The 25,377-nt window shown below is 39.8% G+C and overlaps 1 protein-coding gene across 1 annotated transcript; it reads left to right on the top strand.

The window, feature by feature from the left end:
• Positions 1 to 3,697: 3,697 nt before the first annotated feature.
• Positions 3,698 to 25,113, top strand: LOC139739280 (probable ubiquitin carboxyl-terminal hydrolase MINDY-4). Its single transcript, XM_071649890.1, has 15 exons — positions 3,698 to 3,822; positions 6,690 to 6,809; positions 7,557 to 7,788; positions 8,458 to 8,726; positions 10,072 to 10,475; positions 15,808 to 15,994; positions 17,011 to 17,127; positions 17,642 to 17,835; positions 18,539 to 18,602; positions 19,511 to 19,647; positions 20,370 to 20,433; positions 21,526 to 21,684; positions 23,085 to 23,265; positions 24,324 to 24,396; positions 25,065 to 25,113. The coding sequence occupies exons 1-15, from the start codon at positions 3,733 to 3,735 to the stop codon at positions 25,111 to 25,113; spliced, it is 2,340 nt and encodes a 779-aa protein (XP_071505991.1). The 5' UTR covers positions 3,698 to 3,732.
• The last annotated feature ends 264 nt before the right edge of the window (positions 25,114 to 25,377 follow it).

Genomic DNA, 25,377 nt, shown 5'->3' with positions numbered 1-25,377 from the left:
TGCTCAATTTCAGCTTAATCTGATAATCCCTTCATTGTTGTTGCTCCGGTGGTTGACATCCTGTGTTTTGGCCCTTTCATCGCACATCTAGCGCAGTTTGGTGAAGGATTAAACGCTTGAATAAACCCTGTACTTCAGAGTCTCTTTTCTCAGTTCACACTTTTCCAGAGTGGGTACTTTCTTTCCAGTATTTAGGTAGGTTAGTGGAGTCCATTTGAATTAAGTTATACATCATTTAAAAGCTTAGAGTCTGCTCTTTTAGAATCTGCCCCTAACTAAAAATCCATGTCTGGCGACTTTTTGTTAGTTTTGTGATGCAGGGTCACATATATCATTACACGCGAAAACAGTGAGCAAAAAAAAAAAAAAAAGGGGGGGGCAAATACGACGAGAGAGAGAGAGAGAGAGAGAGAGAGAGAGAGAGGGAGAGAGAGGGGGAGATAATGGAGGTAAAAGCAGGAAGAGTGAGAAAGATGCACAAAACTTATTACAAAGTACATCTTTTATACAAATTAGCAATAATAAAAGAAATAAGAGAGACACAACTGAGGAAAAGGGAAAATGAAAAATGCAAAAATGTAAGGAAATACATACATACATACATACATTTTACATACATACATACATACATAATTATACATACATAATATTATAATCAAATATATAAGTGAACAAAGAATAAAGGGAATACTATGGAGAGGAAAACGAGAGGAGAAATTGACAGGAAGAGTTTTAGAGTGAGACAAGCAACAAATTAATTGAAAAGAAGGCACACGCAGCCTGTAAAAAAGGGACAAAAAAGATGATCTAAACATCATGTGTCATTATATGACTACAAAACTTAGAAAGGACTGTCTTCTTTTCACAATTGAATGATTGATCCGTCTTCGTACTAGGTGTTTCAAAAAACATTTCCCACTTTTGATTCTTAATAATTCATAAATATACATCAGATAACACTGCTATTGATATCAGTGATAGCTGAATAGTGTACAATTTTGTTGAAGGTGGTTTAAATATGAAAGCATAAATCAGTTTCATGAAATCCATGATTTATTTCACAGTTAGGTTCCAGATTTTGCTCTATTTTCAACCCTCTGTACAAAACTTTCACTTTGCACAGGGGTCAATGGGTGTGTATGGGAGTGTGTGGTTAACACCCTGACAATGGTCCTGAACAATGGCCAGGGTTTGAATGCTTCATTATTTATTCATGATAAATTCCACTATCGCAAGTAGTCTTTATTCAGCCTCTGGCAGTATCTGTGTATAGTCAAACGCCTGCCGATACTGTCGTTGAGTGGCGGCAGTGCTCTCCCTACTTCTGAAAAACGAAATTCCAATGAATACCTTCTGTTCTGTCGTAAACAAGGTGACAGGAAGCAAAGAAAATCAATTAGAGTATACACTTGTGTATACGGAGCCTTAAATAAATCTCCCCACAACTGTGAAACAAATCGCCCCAATGAAAATGCTGCTGAACTCTTCACCAAAAATGATCTCTTTTTATCGAAAAAACGACAAATATGTCAGACTATTAGTAAACAGTTGTATTCAAATGAGGAACCTTAGATCATTTATGATTTTTAATATTTATATCCCAGATTTAGTGATATGTGAAGCAAAGTTTGAAAATGATTGCCAGCTGGAATGAAATGTGGTGTTTGCGAGCACAAATCATGGAAGCATGTGCTTACTTTTTCCATGTGCATGCATTTTACCATTTACGGTGCATGAATTCAGATTAGCAGTACCCAGGGCAATCCACATGACTTATTGATTAAGCATTCATATACCTGGGAGAGCGAGACTGACGCCTTGTCAACAGGTGGTTCAGGCATGTCCATTGTTCAGGGCTATTGTCAGCACACACTCACATACACATCATTGGTTCTTGTGCAAAGTTCATTTTTGTACAGAGGGTCAAAATTTGACCAAAATCTGAAACCTTACTTCAAAATCAATCTTAGATTTAATGAAACTGATTCATGCTTTCACATCCAAATTACCTTCAAGAAAATTGTACACTATTCAGCTATTACTCATATCAATGACAATTTTATCAAATGAATAGTTTTTGGACTGTTAATGATCAAAAGTGGGAAATGTTTTTTGAAACACCTAGTAGTATGTGGGTATGATCATTATCTTTTTTACTTGTATTCTCTGTTCATCAAAGAGGCTTCATTGAAAAAAAAAATGTGATGAAATTCATCACCAAAGATTTTTCTAACCTCATTGCAATGGGTACAAAATTGTTCATTTCTATAAGAATTTGATTATATCTTCCTGAAACAATTGACGATCTGTGATTAGCACAATGGAATTAGTATAAAATTTTTTCCTTCGAATCATTCAAAGTTGGATGAATGTACACATTTCTCAAAATGAAGCTCCTTTGAAGTGAAAACCCGACATTCTCCTCTATACATCGCTACGCCACTCTTGTTCATACAAACGGGTAATGTAATGTAATCTGGTGCTAACTAATTTTGAAGCCAGCTAGGGTGAGATTTGATGCCTGGTTGTTTCATATTTCCTTGAGACCTGCGGTTGTCAAGTATCTTTTTTTCTCTCTCTTTTTTATACTATATAGTACTCTAAATGACCCCCAACATGGAATTCTCTCGACTCACAGATAAAAGATATTATTGAAAACTGTACAAAACATGTTCTATCTTTGACATAGGACCCTAACTGTGAACAAACTTAAACCAAACATTAACATCCGAAGGCTCACGTTCTTTTTTTTTAACCCTATCTCTATCTATTTCACCATAAACCATGTAATTTTGAGTGCGTTTATACAATCTAAGCAGTTCCTCACAAATACAATATCCCCCAAAAGATGTGTCAACTTCGGCGAAGTCTTACCCCAGATTTCACTGCCGTGCCAACGTAGAGCAACAAATAGGCATGATCAAATGTTCAAATAGCTCTAGTTTACGTCAATCGAAAGGAGAAGAGCCAAAAATTTGCTTTTCATCGAGTATAACAACGCTCTTCTGGCTTGAGATATTTGTTTATTTATATAGCTTTCTTCCTTTTGTTAATGTTATTATGATTGAACGTTGTTCCTAAAAATAGACATAATCATCGCAGACATAGAATTTCATCATCCCCGAATAATTATGAGAGCATTACAAGAGCTGCTCTAGCTTTCCCATTGGAATAAATACAACATGCTATTAATAATTGGTTATTCTTATTAGTTGTAATGATAAGATATTGCCACAATTGGTAATAATAGGTAGAGCATCATTAATATTACAGCAGATGGCCACTAAAAGTACTATATGATTGACATAGAGAGAGAGAGAGAGCCCTGATACTTCCAGTGTACATGTAGTTGTCTTGATTTTTGAGAGACTACCTGGTCCCCTATTTCTTCAGTCAAGTTCAATTTCATGTATAGTGATTATCTCTTTAACTAATGATATACCAAAGAGCTTTTCCCCAATAAGTGGTAGAGAGGAGAAAAATCTCTTTGTAATGATATGTAGAGAGAGATTTTTCTCACTAATACTCACTGAAATGCGTACTACCCTCGACTTTTCCTGTACCTGCTGCGCGCGCGTTTCCGTATTCTTTCTTGGACCAATGTGTGTATTGTCAATCTACGAACGTACCCGTGCGTACGCACGATACGCTGGTGGGATTACTTTTCATTAGCGTTTTTTTTTCTTTTCAACTGGTTCTGCTATTGCTGGTTCTTCTTGCATCCAAACGGGAATGGTGAAAGACTCAAGAGTCAAGATGGTTACAAACAGTTACGTCGAAAATATTGCAGCATCTCTAGTAAGAGAATATCTGAGCAGGAAGGTGAGTCTGTGTTGCACTATTTCATCATATTTTGGGAGATCTGTGTGTGGAATTGTGTTGCTATGGTGCGTTGACGCTGCACATAAATGTATCAGTCCCACATACTCATAACTGTGTAGGTAGCTACTGTACTGTTTCCAGTAGTGAGTAAACTTTTTTAGTAAGGACAAGGACAAGGTAATGTACAGTGTAAGTCTACGTCTACGTCAGTACTCAGCAAAGTCCAATTCTGGATATGATGCTAAGGATAAAACTTGAGTATGTGATGCCGGTGTGATGCAAATATTTACATGGTCATGTAGACAGAAAGATCCGTCTGTCCGGAGGACTCTTTTGTATTTTGCCATTAACGCCGTCCTCCGTAGACAGACGGAAGGTTGTAGTACCCATTGCTGTGTGGATGTTCTTAACCACTGTCTCTATGGAAAATTGGGTGAGGTACCTCACCCTTCTCGATTGCGTCTAATTCACGGCCCTAGGTCGGCAAATTTAAGCTTGAATAGTTAAATCAACTATTCAAGAATAGACTACACTCACCAGATTAATGAATAATCCAATATTTCGGTCGAATTTTCAACGCAAAACACACATCAACCAGCCCGTCGCGTCGTCACGTTCAAACTGCAGAAACGTACAGTATAAATCTATTAGCCAATCACATGCGAGGTAGTTTCTACGTGTTTTTTTTACTTAATAAAGTACCTCGCATGTGATTGGTTTACAGATTCAAAATGGCGACTTACTGTTAGCGAACGGCGATGTTGCGATATGGATAAAATTTCTGCATTATAACCGCGTTACTGTGAGTATTTCGATTGCAAAATGTGAGAAATTAACCCCAAATATTGCTGCATAATGTGTCATATCATGTCAAACTTGTTTAAATGTAAAAAAGCTGCCTGTAATTTGGTTTATCGTAACGTTTTATCTGTGCGCTACTGCCACACAGTAGCTGGCATCATTGACTTCGGTCTGTATACGGAGGGGATCCGTGAAGCCAGACGCAGTCTCCGCGGAACATTCCCCGACGGACAGATACAGACCGATCTTTCGGTCAAATGGTCATGGTGCGAGTAAAAAAAAAAATTTAAAATTTAAAAAAACTCCAGTGTGGAGCTAGCAGTAGCAGTAGCATGCAGAGATGCGAGTCCTGAAAATGCACCGCCCAGGGCAGAGTGATGTGGCAGTGATGCCTGAGGGCATCTGCAGGGAGTGCATTCCATAGTCTTACTGCTGTTGGCATAAAGGAGTACCTACAGTATAGGGTTTACATCTTTAGTGTAGTGAGTTGTCAGACTCAGAGGTTGGTATTTGGAAGGATGGTAATTCTGCAATCTGGTGTCGGTCATTGGTCATTGGTTTCAGATAGAGTAAATGTCCCAGTTTGCGACCAGGCACCAGTTTGCGGCCACTACAGCATATTTGGTAGTATAACGCTGAACACAGCGACACACTTTTTATACATGTATACCACACATTCACTAACACACTGCCATTCTACAAAATTCAACCGACGACATGGAAAAAAATCTCCAACAAAAATGAAATTTTCTCACTTAAATGATGACATCTCGCATCAAAAACTGCATTTTCGGTACTTCTTCACATTATAGTTAAGGATCAAGGGTCTAAGAAACTGGATATCTTGTCGTTTTCCCGATGTTTGTGGATTTTGAATACATGCCCTCACGTAGAAATAGAACTTTCGCGAGCCAATGTGGGCCGCCATTTTTTTCCGGAAGTGGATGTTACAATAAAAAAAATAACAAAAAAATGAGAAAGACAACAATAACACCACCATGCCTGTTCACGGTCAGTGGAAGCGCATGAGCCCTTTTCACGTGCTTTCGCAATGGGACTTGGCGCTTACGCAACGTTTGCGAGCCAAATAAAGGTGTTCAGCAGAAGATCGCGGAGCACGCGCATATTGCAGAGGAATTGTACATCAGGCCGTGTACCGGACTACCACGGTCACGAACCGGCGGACGCTGTACCGGATCGCAGTCGTGGTCATTTTTTACTACAGCGATGGACATTGGTCTTGCGATTTTGACAATATTATAAATTGGTAGGTGGTCAACCTTTATGTTATAACCTGGGTTAAAGCAATTAGCAAGTTTTCGTCTCAGAGTGGAAAAACCCTTATAATGCCGCGAATCAGGACTTTTACTGTAGGTGTCTTTGTTGATCATTGATGGCTATCGGAGATTGTGATTTTGTACATCAATCCATCATTGTCTTGATGGCAGCTTCCCTCCTGGATTGTAGTGTGGCCCAATGCATTTTCTGCAGCATAGCTGTTATGCTCTCTGTGCACTGGTACACATTCTGCACAAACCTGGCAGCACTCCTCTGGATTGCTTGATGGTAGTTGCATGATGGGGGTTCCAGACAGTTGAGCAGTAGGGCCTATTGGCCAATAGGTTCCAGACAGTTGAGCAGTAGGGCCTATTGGCCAATAGGTTCCAGACAGTTGAGCAGTAGGGCCTATTCCAGGCGGGGCCTGACAAGGGATATGTAAATTATGCCTTTTCTTTGAGGTTTGGGTGGCAGCGTTTAAGGTTTCTCTGGATGAGTCCTAACATTTGGTTGGCTTTCAGGGTGGCATTAGAAATGTGTGTTTTTCAGGAGAGTGTGGATGTGAGAGTGAGGTCTAGGTATGGGTTACTATTGATATAATGTTTTTTTTTTTTTTTAATGGCTTATGGGGGTCTAATAACATTTAGGAGTGAAAAAAAAAAGAGAGAGAGGAAAATAAACAAAGCAGTCAGTTGAGAAGGTACAGTATGTACTGTGCAAAATTGTGTAATGTTAACCCTTTTCCTACTGATAATCTTATAAACATTACTGTCCTCTCCTCTCCACAGGGTTGCAAAGGAACGTTGGAAAGAATGGATGCTGAATTGCCCAGGACAGAGGAAAGCATAGGGAACCGGTCACAGCTGGCCAAAGAGGCTCATATAGAAAAGATAATGAGGAAAAACAAGGTAAGATACTGTGACGTTTCACAGACTTTTTTGGCATACAGTAGTACCACTCAGCTTGGTCATACATTTGGGATTTTCTTTGCAATCAGTTTAGGTGGTGTAGTGGTGAATTTGATTAGATGATATGGGTATGGGATGACTTGAGCAAAATTTAGCGCGGTAAACCATAAATTTGTCATCTAGCCACAGGGTATGTCATACTTCAAAGAATGTGTGGGCCTTCAATTCATTAAACACATGATGTCCATGGTGTAATAGTGCATTTGACTATAGTGCTTTTTCCATCACCATCATAGTCTGTGGCATTTCCTCACATTCGTGACTAGCAACAATTTATTCTTATAGAAAAAGGTTTACTACACGTAGTAATCACTGGGCATTTTGATCAGGACAGTTACATCGGTGTTGCTTTAAGAACACATGAAATACCTTAATTTGTACACATTTCTTCAGTAATTCGTGCAGACTCAATTTTCAGGGGCTGCAAGTAGTTTGTTTATCAAGCTATTCATTCTTCAAAGATGAACAGTACTGTATTTCTTTCATATCAATCAGTGCATCAGCTCTCAGTTTTTTCGATGTATACTCAGTGCTATTGAGAATTTTATTTTGCAGATTAGCTTGGCTCTGCCCAATCAGTACTCATTTACAGTACATGTTCATCAACTGTATGTTACATCGTACATGAATGTATTTGGCATGTGGAGATACACAAACTTTGCACTGATTATATTCTTAACAAAACAGGATGCTGCAAAACCATTTCGTGCCATGATCGAGGTCATCGTGAAGTTCCTGATAGAGCGGACAATGTCCAACAAGGAAGGGGATAGTAGTATCCCTGAGCAGAAATCATCCACAGAAGACGTTGGGAAGCCGGAGAAGAGGCACTCTAGACCATCCTCAGCCAGACGGAAGGACAGTTCAGATAACCGGAGGAAGAAGGATGATACTGACAGTGGCATTGTCCCTACACAAGGTGAGAACTATGGTCACTCCTCTTTAACGCCAGAGTTTTTGTCACTGATAATCCTAAATTTTCAATGATGTTTCTTCAGTGACAGATCAAGGTCTCAATGTGTGCACAATTTTGTTTTGCTCACTTCATTTTTGTTTTTCTGTGTGTGTGTGTTATCATGATATTTTTATGTTTCGCAATCTTTGTAGTTGTGAAAATATAATTAAATGTTTTCAGGGATACTAATACTCTAATACTATGATTTTATCTTGCCATGGAGTAATAGTTTGCATATGAAATGTATGATGTGATTATAGAATGATTTAGTGTAGGCTGAAAGGGAATGATTTCATGAGGCTGTAGTATTATATCATTATGCTACAAATGTAAAAATGCCACGGGCAAACGCTCTGCTGTGGTAGGGCTTGCTTGAATTTGATTCCTACACTATCTACATGTAAATGATCCCTGATGATATTCTGAAAAGAGTTTGCTACATCCAATTTTGTTTTGTCTACCCCCCCCCCCCATAATTTTATTAGACTTTGGCACTGAATGATAACATCAAGACAACATCAGATTTCATGCCAGCGCATACAACGTAGCTTTGACATTACTGTCATGAAATTGACTGTAATCATGGTCTTTGATTTATTGCTCCTCTCGCCCCCTCCCTCTTTCTTTTCACAGAACTAGGTGGCCTTCCACAGCAGGACCTTGGATCACTGCGACGTGAACCCACCACCGTCGTGACCATAAAAGACCGGCCAAGCGTGAGACGCCCCGAAACCCCAGAGCAAACACCGCAAGACAGCAAACCAACTGTGTCATCAGACAAAGTAAAATCCTCCTCCTCTTCATTGTCCAAGCGAGAGTTGGAGCAGTCGAGTCGGTCCAAGAGACCGGGCAGTGCATCTCGAAACAGAGGACTTGCTGGACCGATTACGAGCAGCCTTGAGGTGGGTCTAGAATGATCACCTCACACATCATGTCTTTGATAAAGTATCGTAATATGTGACCCTGCACCTCAAAACAAACAAAAAGTCGCCAGACATGAATTTTTAGTTAAGACCATATTCTGAAAGAGCAGACTTTAAGCTTTAAAATGATGTATAACTCAAATCAAATGGACTCTCCTAACCTATCTAAATATTGGAAAGAAAACACAAACTCAGGAAAAGTGTGAACTGAGAAAAGAGGCTCTGAAGTACAGTGTCTATTCAAGCGCTTAATCTTTACCTAACCGTGCTGGCTGTGTGATGAATGGGACAAAAAACAGGAAGTAAACCACCAGAGTAACAACAATGAAGGGATTATCAGATTAAACTGAAATTAAGCATGCCTCATTAACACATTCTGTCCATAATCAATGCCACCCTTCAAAGCAGTAGCACTATCCTCTCAAAAGTTATTAGAGTTGAAAGGGAAGAGTGTGGACAAGGTTTTTCAGAAATGAAAAAGGGATTCTAAAGACACACCTAATGACACTATTCTACCAAAAATGTTCGAGATAAAGTGCTAAAAAACACACTTTCCTGCCTGTTTTATGATACCAAATTTAAGCATGATGTAAAAGAAGACCCGCTCTTTCAGAAAATATGAAAAAGTCAAGTTCGGCTAGGTTGACCCATTTCACTTATTTTCAGTCCTCACGCAAAATCAGTGTGTGCGACTTTATGTTCGTTTTGAGGTGCACGGTCACATATGGTCTCAAACTTTATTAATGCCATGTCATTAAATCATATTCTCTGGTTACACTGTAAAGCTCAGGAGTACCGTTTTCATTGTTCTGTTTTATTTTTCTTTTTAATGGAAATTGTAAGTCATTCTTCATTGTAAAGGAATATGTGACATCAGTGCATTTCAGCGTAATTTTGTAGTCTTCTATAGATGTATGTATTTTTAGTTTCTATCTGATATATTTTACAGTGTGAGTCCATTTATTTATTTACATTATATTCCCTTTTGGGTTGTGTGACATGTAATAAGTTTAGTTGCAGCAAAGATCTGTCCTGTAGAAAAGTGGTTTTGTCCCCCCCCCCCCCATCTTGAAAATTTCTATTGTGATTCTTTTTTGTTTTTGTTTTTATTTTTCCATTTGCTTATACATAGGAAACTTTATTATGCTTCATTGATAAGTTGCCTTTAATACAATGTGTGGCAGAGCAATGTTTTGAAAAACGTATAAGATATTACTATGTCTGCATTTTGATAGATTAACAAATATCATGCAGTTATGGACAGTTGGTTTATCTGTACGTTTGGGTTTTTTTTTGTGGTACAAATCTTTGACATGACTTTCAGCCAAGTGACAGGAGGAGAAGCCAGAAGAGTTCCCACGCCTCTGTGTCATCCTCCCTCTCCTCCCCAAACATGACCACGCCCCACCTGGATGCCGGTCTCAATTCCTCGGGGCTCGACCTGTCTCCCTCCAAGAAGAAGATGACGTCCTCGTCCAGCCGTAGCATGCTGAAGAGCTTCGGCTTTGATATCTCGCCAGAGAACACGTCCGACAACCTTGGTCCGAACACCCCCGCATCTGGGGCCAAGACTGTTGGTAGCTCGGACCAGAAGGTTAACGGAGATGGGTTGACGTCGTCTTCAAAAGATGGGCGGTTGCCAAGACACCGCAGGTCGTTTGACGAGGCATTGGATGATACGGAGAAGAACGGTAGACCTGGCTCCAGGAACGCCCACCAGAAAGACAAGTGAGGAGTGGTGTGCACAGCGTTTTGTGAAACTTGTCAGTCACTGACAACTGTTTTAAGCTACTGAAATACTTGCATCTGATTGGATGAGAGCAATTTGTCAGTGAAAATCACGTACAAAACATTTCATGAAATGCCCCCTTGGCATTAGCTGTTCAGATGACTTAAAGACCTAATAAAATGCTTGCAAAATGTTTTAATATGCAAAAGAAATGTAAAATATATGTCATGATTATCAAAGTAAATATGTTGTCAGTGTCGTTCCGGTTTTTATTGCTTCTAGAAACTCCCCCAAATATCACATTTTTGGAGGACCCCGTTGCAGCTTTTGCGAAAAAGATAGTCACGTGACCAACACCCCTGAACCGATTGATGACGTATAAGCACGGAGTTGTGCTCAGTTACTAGTAGCAGACGCCGCTCAGCACAAGCACTCAGATTACTAGCTTGGTACACGCGCGTACACGATAGCTAGCCCGGCCAGGCCCGGGCCCCGCGGGATGTGCGCTCCCGGTCGACCCACTGACTGTCGACATGTACGCACCACGTACATTATCACTAAGTTAGCTTGCACAGATACCTGGTACTTCGAGCATAATGTCTTCCCTTATATGGGTAAACTTCGACATTGATGATGATGATGATGAAGACTGCAGCTCTGACGATAGCGGAGAAGAAGAGGAGGCACATGAAGTTGAAGGGGAAGATAGGGAGGGAGAGGCAGCTAGCCGATGAACCAGAACGTTGTCGTGGGGCTGCACCTTACCGATATTGAACCAGCTGCATCTCCCCCGCTGCCAGTGCAAGAGCGTATGAACATGGCACCAAGCCCGAGAATAGACCTCACGGAAACGATCGCCTGGGAAATACAGTGGTATGTCTGGTATGCCCCCATATAGTTTAACGTTAGAAAGGATATACTGTATTCTACATGATTGACATTGTAAGTTGTAACTGTTTGTCTAGCAAGTAGATTTGAAGAAGAACAGGCCCAGCTCGCTCACAAAGTGAGCGGCTACTCCGGCCGCAGCAAGCAAGCGGGAGCGTCCCGGCCGTGGCCTGGCCCGTCGGCCGGCGCTTACAAGTTAAACTACCAGTAGTAGTCTAGCAGTAGATCTAGTACTATTAGTAGCAATCTACTAGTAGTTATAGTAGTCTACTATTAGTAGAAGTCTACTAGTACTAGGCCTACTACTAGTAGTAGTACTATTACCACTACGGCACTAGGTCTAGCAGACTAGTAAGTAGTAATAGCAGAATCTTTGGTAGTACTACAGAGGCTTCACTCTAACGCCTAACGGTTAGGGGGATATGTTGTTACGGGGTGGGTCGTGGCTCAAAAAAAAAAAAAAAAAAAAAAAGGCCTAACCAGTTTCCCATAGTCAGTTTCTGCAACATTTGTTATCAGTAATTAAGATGCGCCATTTTCTAAGAAAAACGATACCAAGAATTATCGTCAATTTTGGTCGAGTAGTTTTTGTTTTATGCTAAAAATCATACTGTGGAAGGAAGCCCAAACGCCGTGCTTATCTACCGATGAATGCTACGGTGGGGCTGGATTCACGAGTAGGTCTAGGCCTATAAAGCAGGCGAGTCGCCGTAGTATTAGTACAGACACGCAGTGGTGGTGGGGCTATCGTGAAATAGGCCCCACCGCAGTGCGCGTGCACCGTACCCGTGCGTTTATAGCAAGCAAGGGTACGTCCTCCTAGGGTTTAGGGTTAGATACATGTAGGGTTGTATTTATGGTTAAATTAGTCGAGGGCCATATTATGAAGTCATTTTCGCCGCATTCACGAGTATTCACTGTGGAAGGCAGCCCCACCGCCGTGCTTACCTACACCGAGATGAACGCCACACGGTGGGGCTGAAACAGGCGAGTCGCCGTATAGTATTACTATTACAGACACGCAGTGATGGGGCCTATTTCACGAGTTTGCCGAAAATAATGGATATCCAAGCGTACCACAGTTGTAATCTGTATTATTGGCAGTATTAAATCCGATACAGTTCATTAAATATTCTTTTGTCTAAAGGCTTAGCCAATGACAATAGTGCAGCGCAGCACCTGCTATGCGCTCGCTAGCTCGCTACCCCGCCAGCGCTAGCCAGCCAGTGCAGCCGCCGGCGCGGCCGGCTGTCGCTGCGCTGCGCTAGCATAGCCTTGCCAGCTCGCTGGCTACGGCTAGACTGGTCGTGAACGACTCCGTTCTTAGACGTCATCACAATTTAGAAGTGATAGTGCGCCGCATGCGGCGAAAGTATAGCAAGTTTTCCCAAACCGAGGAAATTGCATCCATTATGTTAACAAATATAGAACAAAATTCAGAACAGTAAGAAAACCCGCACAACCATAGAATTACTTAGAATCTAACATTTAATATTATTACATCATTGAGAAAAAAATGCCTAAACCATTTTATTAGGTCTTTAATCCTCTATACGAGCGTGGGATTTTTGCATGCTTTGTTTCTTCAGCATTTAGTAATGCCTCCAAGTTCAATGTACAGTCAGTCAACCTTGCTTAAGTCAACCTCGCATAAGTCTAATAATCGCCTGAGTCGAAAGTCTTTGCAAGTCCTCTTTTTTTTATATTCTGTTGATTTTAATCCCCCATATGTCAAGTTTTCTCTAAGTCGAAGATATTTCTGCAGTTCAATTAGATTTGACTTAGGCAAGGTTGACTGTAGTTGTAAAGTTAGCAAGTCCACTCTCGTGTAGCAATATGACTTAGTCCCACAGGAAGGCTTTGGTGACATGATAGTGATGCGGGGGATTAGGTAATCTCTAATCATTGACGATTAGATTCCAGACATCTGTGGCAATCAATGAAGAAAGCGCTCCAGCGTGCACGCCAGTTAGTGAACAAAGCACAATAAGGGTTAGTGATACACTTGATTGCCTAATATGAAGTTTTAATCACTGCATATTTATATAATATTGGATGGCCTTGAGGTTCATACAAGTAAAATATTGGACGAGCTATGCACAAATATTGGACGAGTCCAATATTATGCTTAGCGAGTCCAATATTTCCTTGTATTAACCGAAAATAGGACATCCAGTGTTATCATTATTATCCTACAGAGGATTTTAGCAAAGAATAGTACTACTTTCACCCTTTCTGTCTCTGAGTGCTGTACGGTCTCCTACCGTACTTTATCGTGACCTGGGGTATGGTACGGTACACTCTTCAGTGCAAGCTAATCCACTTCATTCCCAGATAAAACAGTGATCTATGTATTTTGATGTCAAATTTTAACTAATAAGTATACGAAATTTGTTTGTATAAACACAGAATTTTAGAAAAAAAACAACGATATTTTAGTTAATTCGTGATTGACCAATCACAGACGTTTTTACTTCATATTTCGGGTCATCTCGTATATCTCAGCCAATCACGGTGCAGTTTATAAAAACTTTGGGGAATCCCCTCTTACCGTCCAATATTTAAAATATTGGTCGCCTCGGCAAAAAATATTGGTTGAGTTCAACAAACTTTCTAAGTGGGTCGGAGGTTATGAGGTGTGTCGACAAAATAGCACTTGTATTTGGGCTCTAAAAATCCTCTGTATGGATAATAATTGCTAATATTGGAAGGTGAGTAGCTGTGATATTCAAAGTTCTGGAGATTGACCTGATGAAATGTGAGGCAATAGGGAGTCATTACCTTTTTAGCTAGACATTTGGCCATTGTTCACAATTCCTGCAATAACTTTTTGGAAACTGTTAACAACAAAAACTTGAGATTGCATGTCAAATCTATGATGGTGTTTGAGAATCTTCATTGAGGCGCATCAAATAGCTCCCTGTATTCATTGAAAGGAATCTAGACAAGTGAAAGAGATGGACTCTTTTTTTTGCTGTCTTTGATTTTAGTTATTCATGTTTCCATATAATTGTTGCTTTGTTAGTCATTCATCATGTATGTGCCAAAAAATGATAGCCTGACTGGAATATCTGTGAGGAAAATAAATAGGTGTCCTCCACTGTAGTGTGGATGCAGGTTTGATTTCTGTGATGGGGTAACATCACATTGTTTTTATGCCTCCGCCACGAAGTGGTGCCGGAGGCATTATGTTTTCGGGTTGTCCGTCCGTCCGTCCGTCCGTCCGTCCGTCCGTCCGTCCGTCCGTCCGTCCGTCCGTCCTTCCGTCCGTCCGTAATGAATTTTGTGGACAGGGTAACTACCAAAACCTTTTGAGGTATCCTAATGAAACTTGGCATGTATGTGTATTAGGGGGTGAAGTTGTGCCTATCAACTTTTGGGTGCGCATGCTCAAGGTCAAAGGTCAAAAGGTCAAGGTCAAATGCTCAAAATTTTACAATTTCCCCCATATCTATGCAATGCCTGAAGATATTTTCTTGAAACTTAGTGTATACATGTACTACTCAATTAAGATTCTCTGGTGAAAGTTTGGGGTCATAAGGTCAAAAGGTCAAAGGTCAAAAGGTCAAGTAAAATGTTAAAATTTCACTTTTTTCTCTGTATCTTGGAAATTGTTCAAGGTATCTTCATGGAACATAGTGTATATGCATCTACTGACTGGCAGTGGTTATCTAGGGAATTTAGGGTTCATGGGGTCAAAGGTCAGGGGTCAAAGGTCAAGGGCAATACTTTAAAATCTTACTATTTTCCTTATATTTATGCAATGCCAGCAGGATTTTTTTTTTTTTTAGACTTGATGTATGCATGTCTAACCCAATAGAGTTTCTCTGGGATTTTTTTTTGCCAAGAAGGTCAAAGGTCAAAAGGTCAAAGATCAAGTGCTGAACTTGCTTTTTTCTCCATATCTCGGAAGTGGCTCAAGTTATCTCGAAACTTAGTACATGCTGAATTTATGTATGTTCTGCCTGACAGTGCTTCTCTTACAAATCAAAGGCCAGATGAAAATGATAACAATTTACTGTTCAATACAGAAATTGCGCTTTTTCTCCATACCTTGAAAATTACTCAGTGCATAAACTTATGAAATGGTCAAAGTCAAGTTAAAGTTCTTAAATCCCCAAATACATGCTCTCCTATTCATCCAATTAAACATAGGTCAAGGAAGGTAAACATTCAATACATTTGTGACAAACATATCATTTTAATATTTTGCCAATTTTGTGAAAATGTAATCACACATTGTCCACATGTACTATAGACCTATTAGGAGAATCATGCATTATGGCGGAGGCATACCAGTCGCCATAGCGACATTTCTAGTTTGAACATACTATGTGACCAAACAGAGCGACACATGAAAAGATGATTGATGGCGATGATCTTTTAAGCTTTTGTTATTGTTCATGCTTTCTATTTTTGTAATTTCAAATTTTTGATTGATAGAAAATCATCCGTCTCGTCAGTGGGCTCCCAAAAGAAGACGTCGAAGGAGGTGTCATCCCTGGGCGACCTTGAGATGGGCGATGTCGATGACCTCGAGGAAGACCTCAGGGACATCCAGCTGGGGTCATACACCCCCAGCACCAGGAAACCCATTGACTCACGACCAATCACGCTGCAGCTAGCCATAGTGAGTTTACATTCACTTTTATATTGGTGGTGTTGTCATTTCATTTCACTCTAATCAGTATGGGCTGGGTAAGCCTGTGTTGGAATCTGTTTGGCTATTTGGACATCTGCCAGCTTAGTTTCAGTGCTCATGAACACAGATGTACCAAAAACAAGTTGCACTGCATACGGATTACACAAATCCTGTATTTTCTTTTGTATAACAAAGACTTCCATGCCAACTGCCGAATCATTTCACAAAGTCTGAGATTGCTGGCTTTTGTTTTTCCTGTAGCATACAGAATGGCAATGAAACGGCATGGTATGTCATGGCCAAGTGAGTAGCTGCATGAGGGGTTATTCACAACGTTTTACTGGTGTGTATTTCTAGTCGATAAGCTTTGTAAGCCACTGAACTACACATTCCCCCCTCCGACTCGGTATTTGGGTTGGTTGTTTTTATGGGGTTTTTTTTTGTTTTTTTCTAAAAGTTAGATGCATCCCTTGACATACTTTTGTAGGTTGTTATTTGTAAAAATACATAGAGCTGAAAGTTCTCTTTGCTGCGTCTGCTTCATAAAATTCTTGGCTTTTGAAACCACTTAAGTGCTCTCTGCAGTATTTCAGCTTCTGAGGAGAAGGCCGTATAAAGTTACCATACATTAGATAAGTGCACAGTCTTTCTATAGTGAAGGACTTTTATTTTTGGGACTCAAGTGTCGTCTGTGGTTATTTTTCCAATAGGATTAAGAAGAACACATGATTATTTTAGATCAAAACAATGGCACCTAGAAAAATATGCTCTCCAAGATGAGGATTTCAGTGCCATTTTGGGACTCAAGTGTCGTCTGTGGTTATTTTTCCAATAGGATTAAGAAGAACACATGATTATTTTAGATCAAAACAATGGCACCTAGAAAAATGTGCTCTCCAAGATGAGGATTTCAGTGCCATTGATAATATGAGAGCAAAAGCTTGAAGAGTGTTTGAGGAGAGAAAAGAGGGGTCCTCATTTTTGTATTTTTCACACCCTTACAGCAACTGAAGACACTTCTATTTGGGAGCAGCACGGGATGTTTCAACGATGAGTGGAGACTGCAAGGGTTCGGTTTCAACAGCATCTCTGACATATCATATGGGATTGTGCAACACAAAGTGAGTGAGACATAACATTCTCAGAGGTTGGGGTTTTCAGTTAGTCTGAAATAGTTTTAGATTCACGCTTAATTTACCCACAGCTTATGTGTCAGTGACCAATTTGATTTTACACTCCATCCAAGAAAGTGAGGATTTAATCAATGTATTGCTTTGTTGTTATTGAATAGAAGGGAATCTTTATAATATATTTAATCAACCAGTTCTGAGCTGGTTATCATCATCAAATCCCAGCTCTACTTTTTGTTTTGTTATTGCTGTTTTTCTGCAATTCCCTTTTTTGTGAGAGGCTGCCTACCTATATATTATATGTATAATTCAATCTCTGTGATTTGTGGTTGATGGAGTATGACAGCCCAACAATCGCGATAAGACATACCAAGTCCTCTGAGTAGCGCTACCCATAACCATGAAGATGATGCCAGGCATGAGACTGTGAGTAATATTACAATGAAGTTTGAGCTTTTCTTTTCTTTTTTTTTTTCTTTTTTTTTTGGTCTTGTTTTTTTTTAAGGGTGGTCCATGTGGGGTGCTCGCTTCAATCCAGGCCTGCATGCTCCAGAGACTGCTCTTCCCTGAAGGTAATATCCAGATGACTGCTGCCAATTTGAAGCAACTCACCCTGAAGAGGAGAACAGACAGCCTGGTGCAAGCCATCTGTGACATTGTGTGGAGAGCCGGCCAGAAGCAGAGTGCTGCTATTGCTCTGTGAGTCTGCAGACATCTTTGTGACATCTTAAAATTGGCAACTTTTGAATCTTTTGGCATTTTTATGTTACAAGAAAAGAGAAAAGATGCCGACTGTCACAGTTATTTATATTTTTCTGTCACTTGGGGTATCTTTTAGATTCCATTTCTATTTTACAGTCATTTAATGTGTATGTTGGATTATTCTTTGCCCACTACCATAAGCTGTTATTTTTGTGTAGGCCCCACAGATATTTTCACAAATGAGGAGCTCACAGACATTTTTGCAACATGTTGTTTTCGCGAATTGACACCGATTCTTTAATCTTAATTGCACTATTATGCTAGTGCTTTCCAACATTTTTGTGTGGTGTTAAATTTGCGATTCAGCTGTGATTCACACAATTCGTGAAAATCAAACCCTCACAAAAATAACAGGTTGTGCAGTACTTTTCACTGTTATGACTGTCATTGCTTTCTACTCAAGATTGACTATAATTGATTTCCTAGTCCCAGATATATCAAACACTACGATTGAGATTTAAAATTGTTTGAAGCATAAACTTACTCGTCTCAAAGGGAGTTGCTTTAAAGAATGTTCATACTTTACAAAACTCATATTTTTTTAATAACCCAATGCAGCCTATAAACACATCAGTTGTGACCATGAGTCATCTTCATTGATTCTTACATTACCATAAGGTTTGTTTTGTTTTGGTTTTAGACCGACGCCTAAAGCTCATTTCCCAGGTGGAGGGAGGTACAAGACTGATGGTGTGACTGAAACGGTAAATTCCAACCGATCATTCTACCTGAATTCCACTTGTAGTCATCATTTGCTGAACACAAATCATAGACTAGTTAACATGCAGATTAAAGACATTTATGAACAAACATTGCTCAATCTCACTGTAAAGATTAATTCCCTCAGAGTGGTTTTCGATGTAGTCATCTTTACACAACCAATCGAAAGCGATTGACATGCAGTTAAATAACAATGTTCTACTTGGGTAGTCAAAAAATGCAATTTGGTAAAAGGGATTGTCATGTGGCCATTGTGTTTAATGTCAGACGGGCTTAAAAAGTTGAGTCAGAGAATTATTCAGGGTGTAATCTTGACAAGACATTGCTGAATAGCTTGCTACATATGGATAAGGTCATTTGTTCTTATGCAGACGATATATATTCAGGCAAAGTTTATGCAGTTTAACTGTAATTGAAGCTGACAATTCTTTTAAAACTGGATTTTCATCTGTCATGAATAGGGAACATATAATCTCGTGCAGTTAGAGGAGACTAGTCCTAATATGCTTGCTACATCTTAAAACAACAACTCAAGATGTAGAAATCAGGATGTCAAATCATGTTTGATATTGCTATAATATGTCAGAGTAGCAATGCCACTGTAAGAAACTGTAGGTGTTCCATTCAGCAAACACTTGCACTTCTCATCCCCCCCCCAAAAAAAAAACAACAACAACAAAACAAAACAAAACAAAAAAACACAGAGACTGAGACTCATTTTCCCCTCAAACTTACTGCTTTCTTTAGGGGGAGAGAAACAAAATCACTTTCTGGGAAAGTTGTCAGTGGTGTGCCCATCACATGGACTAAGTAGAGAACAGAACTAATCAACAATGCCTTTGTTCTAAACTGTTTGTTTGTTTGTTTATTTGCTTGTTTGTTTGTTTTTTAGATCAACCTGAACCTCTTCAAGACAAGAAGTGAGCTCCAGGAGTTTGTCCAAGCCAACATTGGGACTTTCCTGGACAGTAGAGGGCCTGGCTGTATCCTGCTCCTATACTCGGCCCTCTTTTCACGAACCCTGGACATGTAAGTCTCTTTGACCATGAGTTTTTACCATGATGTAGAGTCTCTTGCACTATCTTTCTTTCAATTCTGTAACCTCTCTTTTCACACCCCTTTCCATTTACCAATCCTCAGCATCATTTGAAACAATATTCCAAATATATTGCATATAAGCAAATTGCTTATTGATAACAGTCCCCTATAGATGCAATGAATATGTACTGATGTTAAACACACAAATATATCTGTGACTAATATTTCTTTTGATTACTTTGGTTATATTTTGATGTGAAAACTGATGATTTTGTCGCAATTATTTTATTTGTACAAGTGAAAAAATAAAAACAAATCAAGCTCAAACCTGCCACTGTCATCCTGTTGTTGAAACCTCCCCTATCCCAGGGAAGGGGGGGGGGGGGGATGGGCAGGTTTAAGAATGCTAGTGATATTGTTTCACAAATTACATTTGCATATAAAATGCTTAAGAGAAAGTCACATATCTTGATTAAGTTCATTGATATGCAGGCAAAGCACCATAGATGGCAAGATTTCGTAACATTGCTGTGACATTTCTGAAACTTATTTTCTCCTCCGCAGTTTTAATCCCCATCATGATCATTGCTTTCTCGGGAGAGGTTGACATTTACAAATGGTAGTTTGACAGTCATGAATATTGGATTTATTTTCCCTACCATACTCACGATTTATCTTTCTTTTGATCTTTATATCTTTCTCTCTCTGCTTAGGGTGATTGAAGACATGGATGACCCAGGGACCAAATTTCTCGGAGCCCACGGATACTGCACTCAAGTGAGAATCTTGACCTTTTATTGCCTCCGCCAAGGGAGGACGTTATGTTTTTGTTACCATTGGTTTGTTTGTTTGTTTGTCCGTGTGCAAAATAACTCAAAGAGTAGTCAACGGATTTGAATGAAACTTACAGGAAAGGTTGAGAATGACACAAGTAACAAATGAACAAATTTTGGTAGTGATCCGATAATTTTGGGGGAATTTATGAAGGATTTTTGATGTTTTGACAGGTAGGGTCAATGGACTTGGGAGTTTAAGCTGCGTATTTTTGAGGTTTTCAAAGCGCTCTAAAATGCGTGCTCTAGTTTCTGCTAGGGCGAGGCACGCCATGCACCTGAGGGTTTATGACGTAACAAAGGTTTCTATATTGGGAAATCGGGCAATTTCTCAGCATGTATACCTCTGGGTGGAAATCACTGCTCTCGCCCAAAGAGCTTTTTCCCAGTGGTGGAGAGGAGAAAAATCTCTTTGGGAAGAGCAAGATCATCGATGGAAAGTAGCTGCGTGGCGGAGGTCTGTGCTCTCAGAGTGCTTTTCTAGTTTCCTAAAGTTTTTTTTTCAAATTCCTGTCAGCTATGGAAAAGGATGGCATAATGTCTGTCGACTCCTGCACGATTGTAAATCAAATATTTCCAACAGGGATTCATACGGGTACATTGAAAAGGTCAAAAACACATCAATTGCTCACTGTCTTTGACAGAAAGGTCTCCTTTTTCAGAAATGCAACATCTTCTACATCTTCTCACTCAAGTAGATATTCTTCTAACATTTAAGCAACCCCTCCCACCCCCCCTCCAAAAAAAAAATCCAAAAGGCATCATGCAAATAGCAATTCTAACTCAGATATTCCAAAATAGTTTTGTTTTTGTTTTTGTTCTTATAATGTGTACCAGACCAGACGTGGTTTGTTTTCTGCGCACCAGATCAGTATTAGCATGTTCTCAGATACATAATGTAGAACATAATATTTAATGCTAGAATGGTTTCAGTGACAATCGAGAACATTGTTAGTGTACAATGTAGTTGCCATTTACCTCCATCACTCCACCTCTATTGACGTCCTGTACGTATATGTTTACATGTGTGCTGCAGGAGATGGTCAACCTGATACTGACCGGCAAGGCAGTGTCCAACGTCTTCAACGACGTGGTGGAGCTGGGCTCGGGCAAGGAGATGACCAGGCTGAAAGGACTGAGCGGGAGGAGTGACATCGGCCTCCTATCCCTCTTTGAGCACTACAAGTCATGCCAGGTATGAACGCACCTGCTCTTTGAACACTACAAGTCGTACTAGGTTTGAACACACCTACTTTTTGTGCACTACAAGTTATGCCAGGTATGAACACACCTGCTCTTTGAGCACTATATAAGTCTTGTCAGGTAAACATATGAACTATGAACAAACCTGCTCTTTGAGCGCTGCAAGTCATACTAGGTATGAACACATCTGCTTTTTGAGCACTAAAGATCTCTTTTCATGTCCTGACTAGAGGCACACCTCACTGATTTTGGAAGTAAGTCTTGCTTGTTGAGATGCATGTCGCACTTGAGTATCTGCCAGATTTCTCTGTGGAGCATCCTTCCTATCTGTGATATGTTGGGTGTTGGCAACACTGTTAATATAAACCGACTACTGCCCCCACCCCTTTCCCCAGGCCATTGTCTTTGAAATGCAATGTGTATTTCTGATAGAAAGGTAGAAGGTTTATTTCATTTGTGGAATTTAATAATGTATCATTCTCTAAAAACTCATCCGAAAATATCAAGCAGTTAGAAATCTTTACCCCATATATCCAAGTCTCTCTTAGTCCAACCTTTAACCATCCCAAAATTCTCTAGAGCACATCAAGCTTTTTGCAGTGGCAGCAGCAGAACTATGGAATGGTCTCCCAGATGATAATTACATCTTGTAAACGTGCAAGAAGAGTTAATTTTGATACAATTCTGAAGACACATTTATTTTTACAATGAAGTGATCCACCTTCCATTACCTCTCTAGATCTCACTGTTTCAATGATGTTTCCTCATCATGTATTCATTGTTTGTCTCCTTTACTTTCATCCTTGAAACACAGAGAGGTGCCTTTCAGAGTATGATATAGGTTTATAGAAATATGGGAATAGATTAAAGGGGACCTCCGAAAGATTTTCAGACTTTTACATTTGAACAATTATAAATAAGTTATACTGAGTACAGAATTTCAGAATTTATAGTGACTGGGATGAGGAATGATAATGTTTTCAAAATTTATAACAAATTTCACTGAACAAGGACGATGAAATGGCAGGCTCACCATATAAAAGAATTCATCACCTGGGGTTCAAGGAAGCAGAACAAAAGGAAAAGGCATGCATAGATTTCACACATGTGAACTTGTTATAAAGCAAGCAGTATTGTAATAGAATTACTGTACACTGCTGCAGTTCTGAAATATGTGAGGCTCCTATGTCATCAGCACTGTTCAGTGTAATTTGTTTAAGATACTTAGATTATTGGTTTCTCTGCTCAAGGGCCACAATAAATTCCACAAGTCTATACGTACATGGAGCTGTTGATTTATGTACTACATGATGTGAAAATATGAAAATCGTCTGGAATGCCCCAGTTGTTTTAATTTCAATGATACAATACACGCGTCTGTCTGCTGTCCAGGTGGGGACGTACTACAAGACGCCCCGCTTCCCAATCTGGGTGGTGTGCAGCGAGAGCCACTTCAGCGTCTTCTTCTCCATCAAGAAGGAGCTGGTCAGTGACTGGCGGGCCGAGAGACGCTTTGACCTCTACTACTACGACGGTCTGGCCAACCAGCAAGAGGAGATCAGACTGACCATAGGTATGGAGTGTCCAGTGCAAATATAGAGTGGACTGCACTTTGACTGATTAGCAAATCGATACTGGACACAAATCTTCAAACTTAATACTAAACACAAACCTTCAAATAACATATAACTTGATACTAAAAGTTCACTAAGGTCATCCTTTTTGGTTGTTGTTGCTGTCTGTGTATTTTATTTCATTATTTTGTTTATGTGGCACCTTTCTTTTACTTAGTGATCCTCAAAGCAATCAATGGATGTTATGAGTGTGGTTGCTCGAAGTGATATGGTTGGATTTAGCAGGCGTGTGCCCTAAAGTGGCAACCTACAGAGTACTCACTCCATTCCCTAGCAACCATTTCAGCTAGGTTGCCACTTTGGGGCACACACATGCTAAATCCAACCATATCAATGTTCAGCTCTGTACTGTACATGGATGCACACCCACAAACTAGATACCATACTTTCTACCTGAGCAGAGGGGAGCGGCGTAGACAAAGAATCTTTGCTCAACGACACGAATGTGACCCTGTCCCTGTCAATTATCATTCAAAGTGATCTTGTTGACCACAACACCTCTATAAAGCTTTGTGTGATATCATTGACAACGCCAGACCAAACCATGTGGTATGTGATGAGATGAATGCAAACATGCATACTGAATGTGGTATATAACTATGGGGATAAGGACTGCATTGCTGTTCCTAGAAAGCTCTGAGAAAGTCTTCCTACACTGTTTTCCTTCGTAATCACTGGACGTAATAAATTATCTGATATCTGGGTAGTCCTGCTTAAACTAGGAGGCAACCTAGGCTTTCCATATTACATTGTTTGTTGATGTAATAAAGAATGCTGAACTACTACCACTCTGGTTGCAAAGAATTGTTTCTTTGTTTTTTTTGTTTGTTTCCAAATATCAGCCAACATTGAAACGTCAGTATGAACATCAGTTTTGATATGACGTGGAGCCTATGATTCCAACCTGCCAACCTGTTAACCGTTATGAGATGTATGATGCTTGATTTTGTTTTGTTTTGTTTTGTCCCCCATTCTCTCCTTCGTTGGTTCTGTCCAGACACCTGCCAGCCATGTCTAACCTCAGACAGTGAGGACCTGGTGCCACCACTAGAGCACTGCATCCGAACAAAGTGAGTCACTTTAGAATGTAATCATTTAGAATTCAGTCATTCAGAATGCATTCATATAGATTGCAGTTATTTAGAATGCAGATATTCAGAATTCAGTCATTCTGAATGCAGTCCTATAGTCATTCTGAATTTCAGTCACAGTGAGTCACTCAGAATACATTTGTTCAGAATGCAGTCGCTCAGAATGCAATCATTTGGAATGCAGCCATTCAGAATGCAGTCATACAGAATGCTGTCATGTAGAGTGCAATCACTCAGAATACAGATTGAAATTGCAGTCATTGTCCATTATGCAGTAGGTGTAGTACCGGTATATACCTTTACTGGAGGTTGCTGCATCACAGATGTAGTCATCAATGGAATCATAGTGTAAAGCTAAAATGGAAGCCCATTCTGTTGTTTATGAAGCTTAGTAGAAAAATTAAGAGAATTTCTCTCTCCTACATATTTGTGTGTATATACATATTTGTCAATGTATATAGATCTTTTCAATATAAATGCATAGATAAACAGATAGTTATGTTTACATAGAGAAACTGTAATGTGTGTGTGTATGTGTGTTTTGCTTGTATGTGTGAGATGCACTGATGTGATGTGTATTTAGGACATTACCATAACTTATACCTCTGTATTTCTAGGACTTTTTATCATTATTTTTTCATGTTTAGGTGGCCTGAAGCATCGGTTGATTGGAATGGAAGCGAGCCCATCTTATGAGAGTCATGTCTCCTGCCTTCACAGCTGAACAGCCCGAGATGTGTTTGAGCACCACTCTTCCAAAGTGGGCATGCATCCTCCTACATGCTTGAAGAACAGATCAGGACAAATGTACTTGGCTCGAATTTCGTCTTTATCCTTTTGCTGCATAGAACCAATGCTGAAGAACTGTAGCTTGGAGGAGGATCAAATTGAACTTTGTCCATGCCTGAAAAATTTTAAAGCCTTCTACGTTTGAGTAATCCTCATCTGGAATAGAATGTT

The sequence above is a fragment of the Diadema antillarum genome, unplaced genomic scaffold (genome assembly GCF_040938485.1).
Source record: "Diadema antillarum isolate AM-2024a unplaced genomic scaffold, OU_Dant_1.0 seq00000792_RagTag, whole genome shotgun sequence".
In the NCBI taxonomy this organism is placed as follows: Eukaryota; Metazoa; Echinodermata; class Echinoidea; order Diadematoida; family Diadematidae; genus Diadema; species Diadema antillarum.
The sequence above is the reverse complement of the archived record's forward strand: the minus strand, read 5'-3'. Positions and strand labels throughout refer to the sequence as shown.